An 18,974-nucleotide genomic window follows, 5' to 3' on the forward strand; every position below is an offset into this window, starting at 1 on the left:
ACGTCCATTCTGAACTGTCCTCCCACCTCTCCTCCTGCTCCCTCTTTGACTGCCTCCAATCTGGCTTCTGACAGCACCATTCTACCGAAACTGCCCTCACTGAAGTCACCAACGACCGACTAACTGCCAAATCCAAGCGACACTACTCTGTCCTCCTCCTCCTAGACCTGTCATCTGCCTTTGACATAGTGGACCATTCCCTCTTACTACAGACTCTCTCATCTCTCGGCATCACAGACTTGGCCCTATCCTGGATCTCCTCATACCTAACAGACCGGACATTCAGCGTCTCCCACTCACACACCACCTCCTCATCTCACCCCCTATCTGTCGGTGTCCCCCAAGGCTCAGTTCTAGGACCTCTGCTCTTCTCCATCTACACCTTCGGCCTGGGACAGCTCATAGAGTCTCGGGGCTTTCAGTATCACCTCTGATGACACAGATCTACCTCTCTGGACCTGATATCTCCTCCCTACTAACCAGAATCCCACAATGTCTGTCCACTATTTCATCCTTCTTCTCTGCTAGATTTCTAAAACTTAACATGGATAAAACTGAATTCATCATCTTTCCATCATCTCACTCAACCCCCCCAACTGACCTATCCATCAAAGTCAATGGCTGTTCACTCTCCCCAGTCCTGCAAGCTCGCTCCCTCGGGGTAACCCTGGACACTAATCTCTCCTTCAAACATTATATCTAAGCCCTTTCCACTTCCTGCCCACTCCAACTCAAAAATATTTCCCGGATTCGCACATTCCTCAGCCAAGACTCTGCAAAAACACTAGTGCATGCCCTCATCATCTCCAGCCTTGACTACTGCAACCTCCTGCTCTGTGGCCTCCCCTCTAACACTCTCGCACCCCTCCAATCCATCCTAAACTCTGCTAACCGACTAATACACCTGTCCCCCCCATTATTCCCCGGCCTCTCCTCTCTGTCAATCTCTTCACTGGCTCCCCATTGCCCAGAGACTCCAGTTCAAAACCCTAAACACGGCATACAAAGCCATTCACAACCTGTCTCCTCCATACATCTGTGACCTAGTCTCCCGGTACATACCTGCACACAACCTCGGATCCTCACAAGATCTCCTGCTCTACTCCCCTCTTATCTCCTCTTCCCACAATCACATACAAGATTTCTCCCGTGCTTCCGCCCTACTCTGGAACTCTCTACCCTAACATATCAGACTCTCACCTACCATGGAAACCTTCAAAAGGAACCTGAAGACCCACCTCTTCCGACAAGCCTACAACCTGCAGTAACCACCGCTCCACCATACCGCTGCACGACCAGCCCTGCCCTCACCTACTGTATCCTCACCCATCCCCTGTAGATTTGCTCAATTCTAATCCATGGCCTTCTGTGGGAACCCTTTACTGTAACTCTGAGATTTTTTTTTTATATATAAATTCTGCATGAATCCAACAGAAAAAAAAATCCACGCTATTGTTGGAGAAAATAACCCATTATACAGCGCCGCGTGGAGCACCATATGGTGGCCCAGTAGTAGGAAGCATATGCTGCCATACAGTCTCCAGCATGGCGTAATGACTGGGTTATAACTTTATAATCTCCAGTCATCTGTGCAGAGATCGTGCCACCGAGCCAAAATAAAGCAACATGTTGGCGATTCAATTACTTTTGTGTCGTTATCTTATCAGCATCTTTCTTCATCCCAGGACCAATGCGCTGAGATAATCTGCAGCAGATAGATATTAACTAAAGGCTGTATTCATTAACCCACGGAGGCCGGTGCTGACTGCTGCGAAACGCAAGCTCCGATGTCAGGTGGACACTTCGGAGCTGTGAGAAGATCCTGATCCAGCACATCGGGGGCGATGGAGAGGAACCAGTCCGCAAAGTTAAAATATTGGAGCGTAACAGCACCCCCTGCTGGAGCAGGATATAACTGCATGATTAGAATCCATTCTTTTCTTTATTTTTTTTCCCCTTTTTCCTATTTTTGGGTCCAATTAATAAGATAGCATTGATATAGCACCGCTGCCTTTGTATAGCGTCCCCCTGACTATTGATAGTGGCTTAATAAATAGCCGGCTGAGTCATCTGATGAAAATATCTTGTCGGAGTCGTCTATATATAAACCTAGCGCAGCGATGGAGCGATCGATACGAGGTGTCTGCAGATTGAGTTATTAGTCTATTCTTGGACGCCGTCAGGCTTCGTGCTCCGCGCTGCCAGATGATCTCACCTCTGTATGTGGCCTACGACATTCACATCGGATCGCGCCAGCGACTGTGCAGTCTGGAAGTCACGGCACGGTGGGAGTAGTAGTAGTTGTGAAGCAGCTGAGGAGCCGTAGGTGGGAGACCATGGATGTAACTTGCCCATGCACCTTCAAAAGCTGTAAACCAGCAGCTACCCCTTCTCACCCCTCAAAAGACATGCACGCTCATATTGGCAGAGCATGCTTTTTTTTTTTTTCCAGTGGAGCTGGACAGGAATTAACCCTATAATCACACCTGCTCAGACTGGCTGGTCCCATCAGGAATGAATGGACATGCACATTGCCCCCCAAATTCTAACATAGAAGTGCCCTGTTCTGCCGGTCGACCAGAATTGTGGGACTAGTAGCAGCAGCAATTTGAACTTGTAGCATTTTCTTTATTTTTTTCAGCTTTTTTTTACTCTTTTTCACACATTGTGCCCCTCGTAAAATCATAAAAGATCTTTGGGGGGGATTTCAACATTTAAATTCTTTTTTCTTTATATCTGATTTCCCCTGTAACTGTGGCGGGTATATGATCCCCAGTTACAGGGAAAATTCAGCTTCTTGGCTGCACAGCAGATCTGATCTGGTCGGATGTAGCAGATCTTGCTCCTTCCCGACACCCGATGATCACATGATCAAAGGGTCCGGACGAGAAAGAGTGGCTCCCAACTAGTGCGAAATTCTAACTCTTGGCATGCTGGGAGTTGTAGTTTTGGCAACAACTGGAGAGTCACAAGTTAGAGGCCAATACGATAAATCCTAAATATTCCAGGCAAAAGATGCCAATAACTGTCCGAGCACAATGGGGGTTGTAGTTTTGTAGCCCAATGGCTGTCCAAGCATGCTGGGAGTTGTAGTCTTGCGACAGCTGGAAACCACTGCAGTAAGTCCTCAATATCCCAGCTGCTCGTTGCCCCATGGCATACAGCGCCCCCTGATCACCGGTCTCTACTTGCCTGTTTCTTGAGCTGCATGGCTGTGGACTCCTCACTCTGGGTGGACTGGCTGTCTTCATCTTTACCCCCTTTTCTCTTCTTTACGTTGCCCTCGCCCATGGTGCCCGCTGTTACTGAGTCCTATGTCACAAAGTGAAGCCACGAATTATAATGAGAAAACAGTAAACGGGTCGGCACAGTCGCCTTCATGTGCCACAATAAAAAGATATCCAGATAGAAACATGGCTTTTACATGATACAGTCCTGATGGCTTTCTAGTGATATCACTTCTTAATTGGCATGTTACGGGTTTTATTACATTATATGACCCGGCTGATTCACATCACAAAGATCATAAAGATGAATCATGTGTGAATGTTCACCTGCTGGAGTCACATGCTGCCCACCCTGCACCCAGTGTACTACCCAGTGGCACATACATCATCGGGACAACATGGCGATTGTCCAACACGTGGGAAAATCTCCATGGGAAATAGAAGTCAATGCTCTTTCTACCCCTGATAATCTGATAATCTCTGATTAAACGTCTGCTCGGGTCAGAATCAAGGAGTTTAGGTCAAATATATTGATGATGTCATCTGTGCCCTTCTCTGATGTCACTTGTGCCCTTCTATGAAGTCGTCTGTGTCCTTAAGCTATGCCATCTTTGCCTTTTACTGATGTCACCTGCGCTCCTCACTGATGACATCTATGTCCTTCACTGATGTCACCTGCGTCCCTTACTGAGGTCATCTGTGCCCTTCACGGATATCAGCTATGCTTTTCTCTGTTATACATGCCCTTTTCTGATGTGTCCTTCACTGATGGTATCTGTGCCCTTCACGGAGGTCATCTCTGCCCTTCAATAATGTCATCTCTTCCCCTCACTGATATCATCTCTGCCCCTCACTGATATCATCTCTGCCCTTCACCGATGTCATCTGTGCCCCTCACCGATGTCATCTCTGCAAGTCCCTGATTTCATCTGTGGCCCTCATTTATCCCATCTGTTTTTCTCTCTCTATGCCCCTCACTGAGGTCACCTGTGCTTTTCTCTTAGGTCATCTCTGCCCCTCACTGAGGTCACCTGTGCTTTTCCCTTAAGTCATCTGTCTCCTTCGTTGATGTAATCTCTGCCTAATTTTTTTCTACAATTGTAGTTGGCATCCCATGTGCTCAAATTTCACATTTAACACTGTACAAGAAATGGGAAAGTTATGGTCCACCAAAATATTTTTCATGGGACTGTGACGCCATTATTCCGTGCTTAATTTTGCATTTTTTTTTTATTAAAGCTGCATTTTTGATCAATGAGGCAATGCCCATCCTCTTCTCTGGCCGTTTTCTAAAATGGAAAAGATTGAGGTTGCTGCCTAATACCAGGAGACATGGCAGACGGTCAGATGCATTGAGATGACATCAGGGGAGATGATAGAGGCAAATGTCCTGAAGGTGATGGGCTAATGGTGACCATACACCTCTATCGGCTGACGACTATTCCTTTCCGGCTCCCCCATACCATCTCGGCCAAGAGTGCGCATGTTCTGAATTGGGAGAGGGGGGTAAGCTAATCGAATTATCTTTCCTGAGAACAAAATGACTGAGCATGTTGAAATCCAACAGCACAATCCTTCTCTCGAAAGCCAGAATGCACATTATATGGTTGGCCGGTCTCAATGCACCTTGATTATCAAGATACACAATGGCTGTCATCTGTTACTTTGAATCCTTTGTTTACCCGGTACTAAAGAACAAATACCGGACACGAGGACAGGGCAAGTAACAATGGGCACCAATGTCTTCAGGCATGAGATAGATGGCAGCATTCCAGCCGGTACTAATCCCAAGAGAGCAGCTTACGACCAAGCTTTATTATAAAAGGACCATCTCAATAAAGGTGGTGGCCAACATGCGAGGTTCCGGATCATCGGTGGAGCTGCTTCTCTCATGGATGGGACCTCAAAAATGCATCTCTGTAGTGTGACAGCATGAGTCTCCATAGGCATTATAGGGGTTCACACCCTTTACTTATGATTGCCGGGGATCTTCCTGCTGAATCACCAGGGGAAGCTACAATGGCTGCTCTCTCAGGTGAATGGATGACCATGTGGTGATTCTTGGTGGTGATATTTCAGTTTTTCCTTTTTAATAAATTTGCAAAAATTTCTACATTTCTGTTTCTTTTTCAGTGTAGATGGGGTGCAGAGTGTACATTAATGAGAAAAAAAATGAACTTTTTAGAATTTACCAAAAGGCTGCAATGAAACAAAGTGAAAAATTTATAGGGGTCTGAATACTTTCCGTACCCACTGTATACAAGGACAGAAAAGGTCCTTGTTTTGCTCCATCTGGGATTTTTTTTAAACCTAAAAAAAAAAACAACGAAAATTTGCAGCTCCAAAACTAATCCGATGGGGTGGATGCAATCATTAAGATCATGAACACAGAGATGACTCCTATAATCCAAAATTGTGAATCAGATTGCAGCAGCAAAAGTACAGGGGTTGCAAAGTTGTGCCCCCCCCACTACCTTGACGGTCCATTGTCCACTAAGCAGAATTGTAAAAAAAAAAGTAGATTGATGCGCTTGCACAATAGTGGGGTCACGCAAGACGAAGCCATTGTATATACAATGAATAAACCCCCCCCCAGTCATCGCCAATCAATTGCACTAACGATCCATAGTAAGATGGAGTGCCCTTACCTGGTGTGTGAGCTCGGGATATGAGGCGGAGGAGTGGATGATGAGAGTCTTCAGAAGTTTTATAAGCTGCAGGTAAAGTTCACAAATAATCTTAACAATCCGGAGAAGGAGCCGGGGAACAGCAGAGCAGAGGTCGCTGTCAGTAATTATTAAACATGCCCTAATTATTACAGCAGTGTAAAAGGGGAGTGCGGCTCGTAATGCTGCCGCTTGCACAACGCTTGGCTTAACCTCAAGCGGCACATTACATCTGTTGACAATGTGTGTCGCCTTGTTGCACTGGGCGGTCAGAGAGTCTCCTGCACACAATGGCAGGACGGACGGGCGGCCGCACACAAAGTGGTGTTGTTCTGCGGAGCCTACACACAGCAGAACATTGCATCCCATTATGAAGGGATAGGGGCAACTGCTTGGAGACATTCTGAAAAAGTTCTAGGATTTATAGTGGATAAGAAAGATGCCTGACAGTCAGCAAAGCAGTGAAAGCCAAAAGGGAAGGATGTAATGCTACAAATCTTAGTGTTAGAGTTGTGGATGCATCAGTGTGGAGCGGCAGCATGGCTGATATTTTATCGGACGCCATAGGGGATAGTAGGGATTCGATAATCCATAAAATCTGCAGTTTTTCCACCACTGCAGAATGTAGATGACACCTAACAAATAATACAGCAACAGGCAGTTGCTGAGGTCAGCTAAAGTTTGAGGAGACCTATTGCCATCTTATGCCCTAGGCCTAGTGCCATCTTATGCCCTAAGCATCGCAAGTCTATGGCACTCGGAGTCCTTTGTAACTATGTCACCCATGGACCCGCAGGAACCAGCTGGGATGCAGAAAAAGTCAAGAAGACCATGAACATAAGATGGTGGAAGCATCCAGACACTATACTGCAGCTGACTCCGGGCAAAGAAGAATCAGGCATGTTTGGTATCCTTCTTTTTTAAAAAGAGAAAAGGTGTCTGGCAACAGCTTATTCCCCTCTCCCCATTAAGAACACATGCACGCTCAGCCGAGTCGAGCATGCATGCATGCGTATATATATATACACACACATATATATATATATATAGTATATATACTATATATATATATATATATACTATATATATATATATATATATATATATATATATATATATATATATATATATATATATATATATATATATATATATATATATATATACACAGTGCTCAAAAAAATAAAGGGAACACTCAAATAACACATCCTAGATCTGAATGAATGAAATATTCTCATTGCATAGTTTATTCTGTATAAAGTTGAATGTGCGGACAACAAAATCACACAAAAATCATCAATGGAAATCAAATTTATTAACCAATGGAGGCCTGGATTTGGAGTCACCCCCAAAATTAAAGCAGAAAAACACACTACAGGCTGATCCAACTTTGATGTAATGTCCTTAAAACAAGTCAAAATGAGTCTCAGTATTGTGCGTGGCCTCCACGTGCCTGTATGACCTCCCTACAACGCCTGGGCATGCTCCTGATGAGGCTGAGTATTGTGTGTGGCCTCCACGTGTCTGTATGACCTCCCTACAATGCCTGGGCATGCTCCTGATGAGGCTGAGTATTGTGTGTGGCCTCCACGTGCCTGTATGACCTCCCTACAACGCCTGGGCATGCTCCTGATGAGGCTGAGTATTGTGTGTGGCCTCCACGTGTCTGTATGACCTCCCTACAATGCCTGGGCATGCTCCTGATGAGGCTGAGTATTGTGTGTGGCCTCCACGTGTCTGTATGACCTCCCTACAATGCCTGGGCATGCTCCTGATGAGGCTGAGTATTGTGTGTGGCCTCCACGTGTCTGTATGACCTCCCTACAACGCCTGGGCATGCTCCTGATGAGGCTCAGTATTGTGTGTGGCCTCCACGTGTCTGTATGACCTCCCTACAATGCCTGGGCATGCTCCTGATGAGGCTGAGTATTGTGTGTGGCCTCCACGTGCCTGTATGACCTCCCTACAACGCCTGGGCATGCTCCTGATGAGGCTGAGTATTGTGTGTGGCCTCCACGTGCCTGTATGACCTCCCTACAATGCCTGGGCATGCTCCTGATGAGGTTGCTGATGGTCTCCTGTGGGATCTCCTCCCAGACCTGGACTAAAGCATCCGCCAACTCCTGGACAGTCTGTGGTGCAACGTGACGTTGGTGGATGGAGCGAGACGTGATGTCCCAGATGTGCTCAATCGGATTCAGGTCTGGGAAACGGGCGGGCCAGTCCATAGCTTCAATGCCTTCATCTTGCAGGAACTGCTGACACACTCCAGCCACATGAGGTCTGGCATTGTCCTGCATTAGGAGGAACCCAGGGCCAACCGCACCAGCATATGGTCTCACAAGGGGTCTGAGGATCTCATCTCGGCACCTAATGGCAGTCAGGCTACCTCTGGCGAGCACATGGAGGGCTGTGCGGCCCTCCAAAGAAATGCCACCCCACACCATTACTGACCCACTGCCAAACCGGTCATGCTGAACGATGTTGCAGGCAGCAGATAGCTCTCCACGGCGTCTCCAGACTCTGTCACGTCTGTCACATGTGCTCAGTGTGAACCTGCTTTCATCTGTGAAGAGCACAGGGCGCCAGTGGCGACTTTGCCAATCCTGGTGTTCTGTGGCAAATGCCAAGCGTCCTGCACAGTGTTGGGCTGTGAGCACAACCCCCATCTGTGGACGTCGGGCCCTCATACCACCCTCATAGAGTCGGTTTCTAACCGTTTGTGCAGACACATGCACATTTGTGGCCAGCTGGAGGTCATTTTGCAGGGCTCTGTCAGTGCTTCTCCTGTTCCTCCTTGCACAAAGGCGGAGGTATCGGTCCTGCTGCTGGGTTGTTGTCCTCCTATGGCCCCCTCCACGTCTCCTGGTGTACCGACCTGTCTCCTGGTAGCGCCTCCAGCCTCTGGACACTACGCAGACAGATACAGCAAACCTTCTTGCCACAGCTCGCATTGATGTGCCATCCTGGATGAGCTGCACTACCTGAGCAACTTCTGTGGGTTGTAGAGTCCGTCTCATGCTACCACGAGTGTGAAAGCACAACCAACATTCAAAAGTGACCAAAACATCAGCCAGAAAGCATTGGTACTGAGATGTGGTCTGTGGTCCCCACCTGCAGAACCACTCCTTTATTGAGGGTGTCTTGATAATTGCCAATAATTTCCATCTATTGTCTATTCCATTTGCACAACAGCATGTGAAATTGATTGTCAATCAGTGTCGCTTCCTGAGTGGACAGTTTGATTTCACAGAAGTTTGATTTACTTGGAGTTATATTCTGTTGTTTAAGTGTTCCCTTTATTTTTTGAGCAGTGTATATATATATATATATATGAGAAAAAGAGCTGTTGAATACTAAAATTTCTTGCAAGCTTAAAGGGTTTGTCTGACAACGCTCACTTCTGTATCAGTGGGTGAGTGGTGCCAGACAACGCCTTTAATGGCGGCTTACCAGACTCCAAACAGCACTGACAAAGCAAAGGTTGTATTGATAAGAAGGTATAGAAAGTAATATTTAGCCTCAATTTTCCCACTAAAGTTTTGTCCCCAGTTATAGAAGCCATTTTTTAGCCGATACAGATGCGGTGTTTGGTCACAGAGTCACCCAGGCTTCCTAGACATGCACGGCCCCTGCTTTCTCCTCCTCCTTTTAAGTTTGCATTAAATTGATCTACGTCAGACTGGAGGAGGAAACTGGAGAAATCAGGAAGGATATTATTTATTAAATGTTTACTGTGGGGAATAATGAGGGTAAAGCAATTGTCAGGTTATTCCACCGGCTGTAAAATGTTCCGTGATGACACATTTCCAGTATCAGGGGAAACGCAGAACACTGAGATATGGGATTCATTTTATGGCATCTGCGGCGTTCTCCTCTGACCTGATATCTTACATTGGTTGGGTGTTTCTGACATGGTAACACATGCTGAAATTGGACAAAAAATAAAGATGGATGCTTATCTACAACCCGTATTTGCCACTTCCATCGTCTGCATAGTTTTTCAACATGTGTGAATCCAGCCTTACAAAGAGGTGTGAAATTAGAAAACCAGGGCTGATTTCATCCAGAAACAGCGCCACCCTCGTGAACAGGCAGGATCTGGAATAGCAGCTTTATCATAATTATTCAAATACTGCAACAAACAACACGGCACATAAAATAGAGAGGCGCCAAAAAAGGAAATAATGAGAGTGAAGGAACAGTCAAAAACGCAATAAAAAGACTGTGCAAAAAGCTTAAGGTACCCCTCTTTGGCACAAATGCCGATGCACCCAGCACAACAAGTGCCGTGACCCATGATACATTGTATCACGCACTTCCAAAACGAGTGACGTTCCTTCTGGACGAAAACACTGTGTTGGGAAATGACATAATTAAGTGAAAAGTTAGTGATTTACGAACAGATGCCAAGGTAACGGACGCCACGCTGTCTGAGCCGGCACCGCCGGGTGTTTATGCCACCCTGCCAACCACTACATGTAACGGCAATATAATTAGCAAGAACAAGTGCAGGTCACAAATATATCTGGTATATAGGGCATGCAAAGTACGTGGTTTACATATTCTGTAACCGCTCTCATTTTTTGGGGTATGCTGTTCGGGAATTTTTGCTCCTCAGTGGTGCAGAGAATGATGTTGGTTGGTTGGTTGGTTGGATGAAATGGCTTGGGGTCACAATGGCTTCTTATGGAGACAGCAAGTGTCTGTTGACTTCTATGGGGCTCTACATTTTAACTCGGACATCATATTTATGGAGAATTTTCCCCCAGTAGACAAGAGTAACGCCATGTTACGGCACTGTATAGCACACCATATGGCGCCACTTAGACTTGTAAAGCAGTGCTATGTGCACTCTAACAGCAAACTCTACCATTAGCATCCAAATATATCCGGTTGACTTTAAAATGGGAGAAACAATCCCAAATAAATAAAAATTCCAATTTGGGGTGGGAGCCCACTGGTGATACAGAGTATCACAACCATCCAATAGAATGGAAACAGGGAATATGTCGTAATAGGACATAAGGAAGTGATGATCACATTATCCAAGGGGTTTTTCCTTTATCTGATGAATATTTATTGGCATCAATGAGGAATCGTCATGCACTAATTTTTCTCTGCCATCCAAGTCAAGGGAGATTAGCTACAGTGCCAGGGGGTGTAAACTTCTTAATTATGTTGCAAAGGAACATCAAGAACTCTGGAGATGGACTTGTAACCTTGAGATTGTTCATATTTTTCAACAATTTTGGTTCTCAAGTCCTCAGACAGTTCTCTTCTCCTCTATCTGTTCTCCATGCTTAGTGTGGCACACACAGACACACAATGCAAAGATTGAGTCAACATCTCCCCTTTTTAATCTGGTTTCGGATGTGATTATCATATTGCCCACACCTGTTACTTGCCACAGGTGAGATTGAACGAGCATCACACGCTTGAAACAAAGTTGTTTATACACAATTTTGAAAAGGCACAACTGGAACAATTTCAAGGATGCCAACACTTTCGGCCATGACAATACATCAGTGTCATAGACTTGAAGGCAGCGCCACTTGCCATTAAATTAAACAGGTCCACTATAAACCACGGTAAATTACATTGGTCACACATCTCTACAGAGCAATCTATCTTTCTTTCCCTTTATAACAAGAATTTGCTGATGTTCCTATAAAACGTTCATGAATTCGAAGAATTAGGAGCCACTGGTTTATCTCTGTGTTTATTGCTATATATCACCATTAAATTATGCAGCCATGATATGGGGGATGCGCTGTTCTATCTTGCACTTACCATGTAGACTTTGACAAGTGAAATTACTGGGTTACATATAAACCAGCTGAACACGACTTATTCCTGTTATCACCGCTAAATGCTTCACTTCAGATAAGACATCAACAACCTGCAGAGCGTCACCACTCACCGAGCGCCGAATTAGACACGATCACTAGTTAATAATATTTAGTATTATTGCAAAAATGCACTAAAAATAATTCACTGCATTTTATTAAGAGCAGCAAAGCGTGGATATAATACTGCAAATATATAGATCTACGAGTACAGCTGATATGTCAGATACATGACTCAGGTCCTCTAGAAACCACTTGACTATCAGATGTTCTATACATGGCTTCATATACTGCAGAGGAGATAAGTAGTTGTATCTGCTGCTTCTCTGCACTATAAAGTCTTGTGACGTATCACTGTCTCTAATGGATATGTATCCAACTATAAAAATAACCACTATAATACTGCCCCTACGTACAAGAATATAACTACTATAATACTGCCCCCTATGTACAAGAATATAACTACTATAATACTGCCCCTATGTACAAGAATATAACTACTATAATACTGCCCCTATGTACAAGAATATAACTACTATAATACTGCCCCCTATGTACAAGAATATAACTACTATAATACTGCTCCTATGTACTAGAATATAACTACTATAATACTGCCCCCTATGTACAAGAATATAACTACTATAATACTGCCCCCTATGTACAAGAATATAACTACTATAATACTGCTCCTATGTACAAGAATATAACTACTATAATACAGCCCCCTATGTGCAAGAGTATAACTACTATAATACAGCCCCCTATGTGCAAGAGTATAACTACTATAATACTGCCCCCTATGTACAAGAATATAACTACTATAATACTGCTCCTATGTACAAGAATATAACTACTATAATACTGCGCTCCTATGCACAAGAATATAACTACTATAATACTGCCCCTTATGTACAAGAATATAATTACTATAATACTGCCCCCTATGTACAAGAATATAACTACTATAATACTGCCCCTATGTACAAGAATATAACTTCTATAATAATGCTCCTATGTACAAGAATATAACTACTATAATACTGCCCCCTATATACAAGAATATAACTACTATAATACTGCTCTCTATGTACAAGAATATAACTACTATAATACTGCCCCTATGTACAAGAATATAACTACTATAATACTGCCCCCTATGTACAAGAATATAACTACTATAATACTGCTCCTATGTACAAGAATATAACTACTATAATACAGCCCCCTATGTGCAAGAGTATAACTACTATAATACAGCCCCCTATGTGCAAGAGTATAACTACTATAATACTGCCCCCTATGTACAAGAATATAACTACTATAATACTGCTCCTATGTACAAGAATATAACTACTATAATACTGCGCTCCTATGCACAAGAATATAACTACTATAATACTGCCCCCTATGTACAACAATATAACTACCATAATACTGCTCCTATGTATAAGAATAGAACTACTATAATACTGCCCCTATGTACAATAATATAACTACTATAATAATTCTCCTATGTACTAGAATATAACTACTATAATAATTCTCCTATGTACAAGAATATAACTACTATAATACTGTCCCTATGTACAAGAATATAACTACTATAATACTCCCCCCTATGTACAAGAATATAACTACTATAATACTGCTCCTATGTACAAGAATATAACTACTATAATACTGCTCCCTATGTACAAGAATATAACTACTATAATACTGCTCCCTATGTACAAGAATATAACTACTATAATACTGCTCTCTATGTACAAGAATATAACTACTATAATACTGCCCCTATGTACAAGAATATAACTACTATAATACTGCCCCCTATGTACAAGAATATAACTACTATAATACTGCTTCTATGTACAAGAATATAACTACTATAATACTGCTCCCTATGTATAAGAGTATAACTACTATAATACTGCTCCTATGTACAAGAATATAACTACTATAATACTGCTCCCTATGTACAAGAGTATAACTACTATAATACTGCCTTCTATGTACAAGAATATAACTACTATAATACTGCTCCTATGTAAAAGAATATAACTACTATAATACTGCCCCTATGTACAAGAGTATAACTACTATAATACTGCTCCTATGTACAAGAATATAACTACTATAATACTGCTCCCTATGTACAAGAGTATAACTACTATAATACTGCCCCCTATGTACAAGAATATAACTACTATAATACTGCTCCCTATGTACAAGAATAAAACTACTGTAATACTGCCCCTATGTACAAGAATATAACTACTATAATACTGCTCCCTATATACAAGAATATAACTACTGTAATACTGCTCCTATGTACAAGAATATAACTACTATAATACTGCCTCTATGTACAAGAGTATAACTACTATAATACTGCTCCCTATGTACAAGAGTATAACTACTATAATACTGCTCCCTATGTACAAGAATATAACTACTGTAATACTGCTCCTATGTACAAGAATATAACTACTATAATACTGCTCCCTATGTACAAGAGTATAACTATTATAATACTGCTCCTATGTACAAGAATATAACTACTATAATACTGCTCCTATGTACAAGAATATAACTACTATAATACTGCTCCTATGTACAAGAATATAACTACTATAATACTGCTCCCTATGTACAAGAATATAACTACTATAATACTGCCCCCTATGTACAAGAATATAACTACTATAATACTGCTCCCTATGTACAAGAATATAACTACTGTAATACTGCCCCTATGTACAAGAATATAACTACTATAATACTGCTCGTATGTAAAAGAATATAACTACTATAATACTGCCCCTATGTACAAGAATATAACTACTATAATACTGCCCCCTATGTACAAGAATATAACTACTATAATACTGCCCCTATGTACAAGAATATAACTTCTATAATAATGCTCCTATGTACAAGAATATAACTACTATAATACTGCCCCCTATATACAAGAATATAACTACTATAATACTGCTCTCTATGTACAAGAATATAACTACTATAATACTGCCCCTATGTACAAGAATATAACTACTATAATACTGCCCCCTATGTACAAGAATATAACTACTATAATACTGCTCCAATGTACAAGAATATTACTACTATAATACTGCTCCCTATGTACAAGAATATAACTACTATAATACAGCCCCCTATGTGCAAGAGTATAACTACTATAATACAGCCCCCTATGTGCAAGAGTATAACTACTATAATACTGCCCCCTATGTACAAGAATATAACTACTATAATACTGCTCCTATGTACAAGAATATAACTACTATAATACTGCGCTCCTATGCACAAGAATATAACTACTATAATACTGCCCCCTATGTACAACAATATAACTACCATAATACTGCTCCTATGTATAAGAATAGAACTACTATAATACTGCCCCTATGTACAATAATATAATTACTATAATAATTCTCCTATGTACAAGAATATAACTACTATAATAATTCTCCTATGTACAAGAATATAACTACTATAATACTGCCCCTATGTACAAGAATATAACTACTATAATACTCCCCCCTATGTACAAGAATATAACTACTATAATACTGCTCCTATGTACAAGAATATAACTACTATAATACTGCTCCCTATGTACAAGAATATAACTACTATAATACTGCTCCTATGTACAAGAATATAACTACTATAATACTGCCCCATGTACAAGAATATAACTACTATAATACTGCTCCTATGTACAAGAATATAACTACTATAATACTGCTCCCTATGTACAAGAATATAACTACTATAATACTGCCCCCTATGTACAAGAATATAACTACTATAATACTGCCCCCTATGTACAAGAATATAACTACTATAATACAGCCTTCTATGTACAAGAATATAACTACTATAATACTGCTCCTATGTACAAGAATATAACTACTATAATACTGCCCCCTATGTACAAGAATATAACTACTATAATACAGCCTTCTATGTACAAGAATATAACTACTATAATACTGCCCCCTATGTACAAGAATATAACTACTATAATACTGCTCCCTATGTACAAGAGTATAACTACTATAATACTGCTCCCTATGTACAAGAGTATAACTGCTATAATACTGCTCCCTATGTACAAGAATATAACTACAATAATACTGCTCCTATGTACAAGAATATAACTACTATAATACTGCTCCTATGTACAAGAATATAACTACTATAATACTGCTCCTATGTATAAGAATATAACTACTATAATGCTGCCCCCTATGTACAACAATATAACTACTATAATACTGCGCTCCTATGTACAAGAATATAACTACTATAATACTGCCCCCTATGTACAAGAATATAACTACTATAATACTGCCCCTTATGTACAAGAATATAACTACTATAATACTGCTCCTATGTACAAGAATATAACTACTATAATACTGCTCATATGTAAAAGAATATAACTACTATAATACTGCCCCTATGTACAAGAGTATAACTACTATAATACTGCTCCCTATGTACAAGAATATAAATACTATAATACTGCTTCTATGTACAAGAATATAACTACTATAATACTGCTCCTATGTACAAGAATATAACTACTATAATACTGCTCCCTATGTACAAGAGTATAACTACTATAATACTGCTCCTATGTACAAGAATATAACTACTATAATATTGCTCCCTATGTACAAGAGTATAACTACTATAATACTGCCATCTATGTACAAGAATATAACTACTATAATACTGCTCCTATGTAAAAGAATATAACTACTATAATACTGCCCCTATGTACAAGAGTATAAGTACTATAATACTGCTCCTATGTACAAGAATATAACTATTATAATACTGCTCGTATGTAAAAGAATATAACTACTATAATACTGCCCCTATGTACAAGAGTATAACTACTATAATACTGCTCCCTATGTACAAGAGTATAACTACTATAATACTGCTCCTATGTACAAGAATATAACTACTATAATACTGCTCCTATGTACAAGAATATAACTACTATAATACTGCTCCCTATGTACAAGAATATAACTACTATAATACTGCTCCTATGTACAAGAATAAAACTACTATAATACTGCCCCCTGTGTACAAGAATATAACTACTATAATACTGCCCCTATGTACAAGAGTATAACTACTATAATACAGCTCCCTATGTACAAGAATATAACTACTATAATACTGCTCCTATGTACAAGAATATAACTACTATAATACTGCCCCCTGTGTACAAGAATATAACTACTATAATACTGCCCCCTGTGTACAAGAATATAACTACTATAATACTGCTCCTATGTACAAGAATATAACTACTATAATACTGCCCCTATGTACAAGATTATAACTAATATAATACTGCTCCTATGTACAAGAATATAACTATTATAATACTGCCCCCTGTGTACAAGAATATAACTACTATAATACTGCTCATATGTACAATAATATAACTACTATAATACTGCCCCTATGTACAAGAATATAACTACTATAATACTGCTCCTATGTACAAGAATATAACTACTATAATACTGACCCCTATGTACAAGAATATAACTACTATAATACTGCTCCTATGTACAAGAATATAACTACTATAATACTGTTCCTATGTACAAGAATATAACTACTATAATACTGCTCCTATGTATAAGAATATAACTACTATAATACTGCTATGTACAAGAATATAACTACTATAATACTGCTCCTATGTACAAGAATATAACTACTATAATACTGCTCCTATGTATAAGAATATAACTACTATAATACTGCTCCTATGTACAAGAATATAACTACTATAATACTGCACCTATGTGCAAGAATATAACTACTATAATACTGCACCTATGTACAAGAATATAACTACTATAATACTGCTCCTATGTACAAGAATATAACTACTATAATACTGCTCCTATGTACAAGAATATAACTACTATAATACTGCTCCTATGTACAAGAATATAACTACTATAATACTGCACCTATGTGCAAGAATATAACTACTATAATACTGCACCCATGTACAAGAATATAACTACTATAATACTGCCCCTATGTACAAGAATATAACTACTATAATACTGCTCCTATGTACAAGAATATAACTACTATAATACTGACCCCTATGTACAAGAATATAACTACTATAATACTGCTCCTATGTACAAGAATATAACTACTATAATACTGCTCCTATGTACAAGAATATAACTACTATAATACTGCTCCTATGTACAAGAATATAACTACTATAATACTGCTCCTATGTACAAGAATATAACTACTATAATACTGCTCCTATGTGCAAGAATATAACTACTATAATACTGCTCCTATGTACAAGAATATAACTACTATAATACTGCCCCCTATATACAAGAATTTAACTACTATAATACTGCCCCTATGTACAAGAATATAACTACTATAATACTACCCCCTATGTACGTCAGAAATCCCAGGTAGAAGTTGTCATTAAGGAGACGTGGGAGTAGTGGATATTTCTGAAATCATGCTGCACTGGATACATATATCCTTTATGAGGGTGACAGTTTCTTCCTGTCTTTCGCCTACAATATTTTTGTACTAGGGCTTCGTTCACATTTCTTCGTCTGCAGACGTATTGTAGACATCGGACTTTTACGCTAAAATTATGCAATCATGCCATTCTTCGAAGTAGGTCTGCCTACGTTTTGACATATATGGATATTTATATAAAAAGTCCATCTACTTCTGTAAACTTTTTTTTTTAAATGTATCTTTTTTTTATATACATATACTTTATTGGTTTAGACAGGCTCGACCCTCTGGATTTCAGTGAGAACTCTATGATGAGGTGCAGGAGGCGTAAATCTTTTCTTATCAAATTAATTAAAATTCTATACATTAAAGATTGCTTTATGTTTTAACACGCTTCCCTCTGAGAATAATGGACTGAAAACATATACACCTTCTAGACTTTTTTTTGGAGTCAGAACGTTGGAGAATAGAAAAAAAATATATAGACGTTTTATATAAAGAAAGATTTTTGGTGGTAGTGAATGAAGAAAAAACTAAAAAAGTTTTATACAACTTTTTTTTTGGGGGGGGGGGATGGAGAAAAAACATACGTCTTCAAAACTTTTGGTGCATAAGGGGCAGAATGGTGAAAAAAAATACATTATCTA

The 18,974-nt window shown here is 40.2% G+C and overlaps 1 protein-coding gene across 2 annotated transcripts in view; it reads right to left on the reverse strand.

The window, feature by feature from the left end:
- SLC7A9 (solute carrier family 7 member 9) overlaps window positions 1–18,974 on the reverse strand; it is a 37,312-nt gene that overhangs the window by 16,013 nt on the left and 2,325 nt on the right. Inside the window, exons 2-3 of one of the 2 annotated variants that reach the window (XM_073659751.1) lie at window positions 5,876–5,941; window positions 3,193–3,312 (exon numbers count right to left, since the gene is read on the reverse strand). In XM_073659751.1, the coding sequence (XP_073515852.1) occupies window positions 3,193–3,291 (99 nt within the window). In that variant the 5' untranslated portion in view covers window positions 3,292–3,312; window positions 5,876–5,941. The remainder of the gene's footprint in view (window positions 1–3,192; window positions 3,313–5,875; window positions 5,942–18,974) is intronic. The other variant, XM_073659752.1, reaches the window with a different exon arrangement.

Source organism: Phyllobates terribilis, unplaced genomic scaffold (assembly GCF_046119375.1).
Source record: "Phyllobates terribilis strain yellow unplaced genomic scaffold, ASM4611937v1 Scaffold_14__1_contigs__length_39327217, whole genome shotgun sequence".
In the NCBI taxonomy this organism is placed as follows: Eukaryota; Metazoa; Chordata; class Amphibia; order Anura; family Dendrobatidae; genus Phyllobates; species Phyllobates terribilis.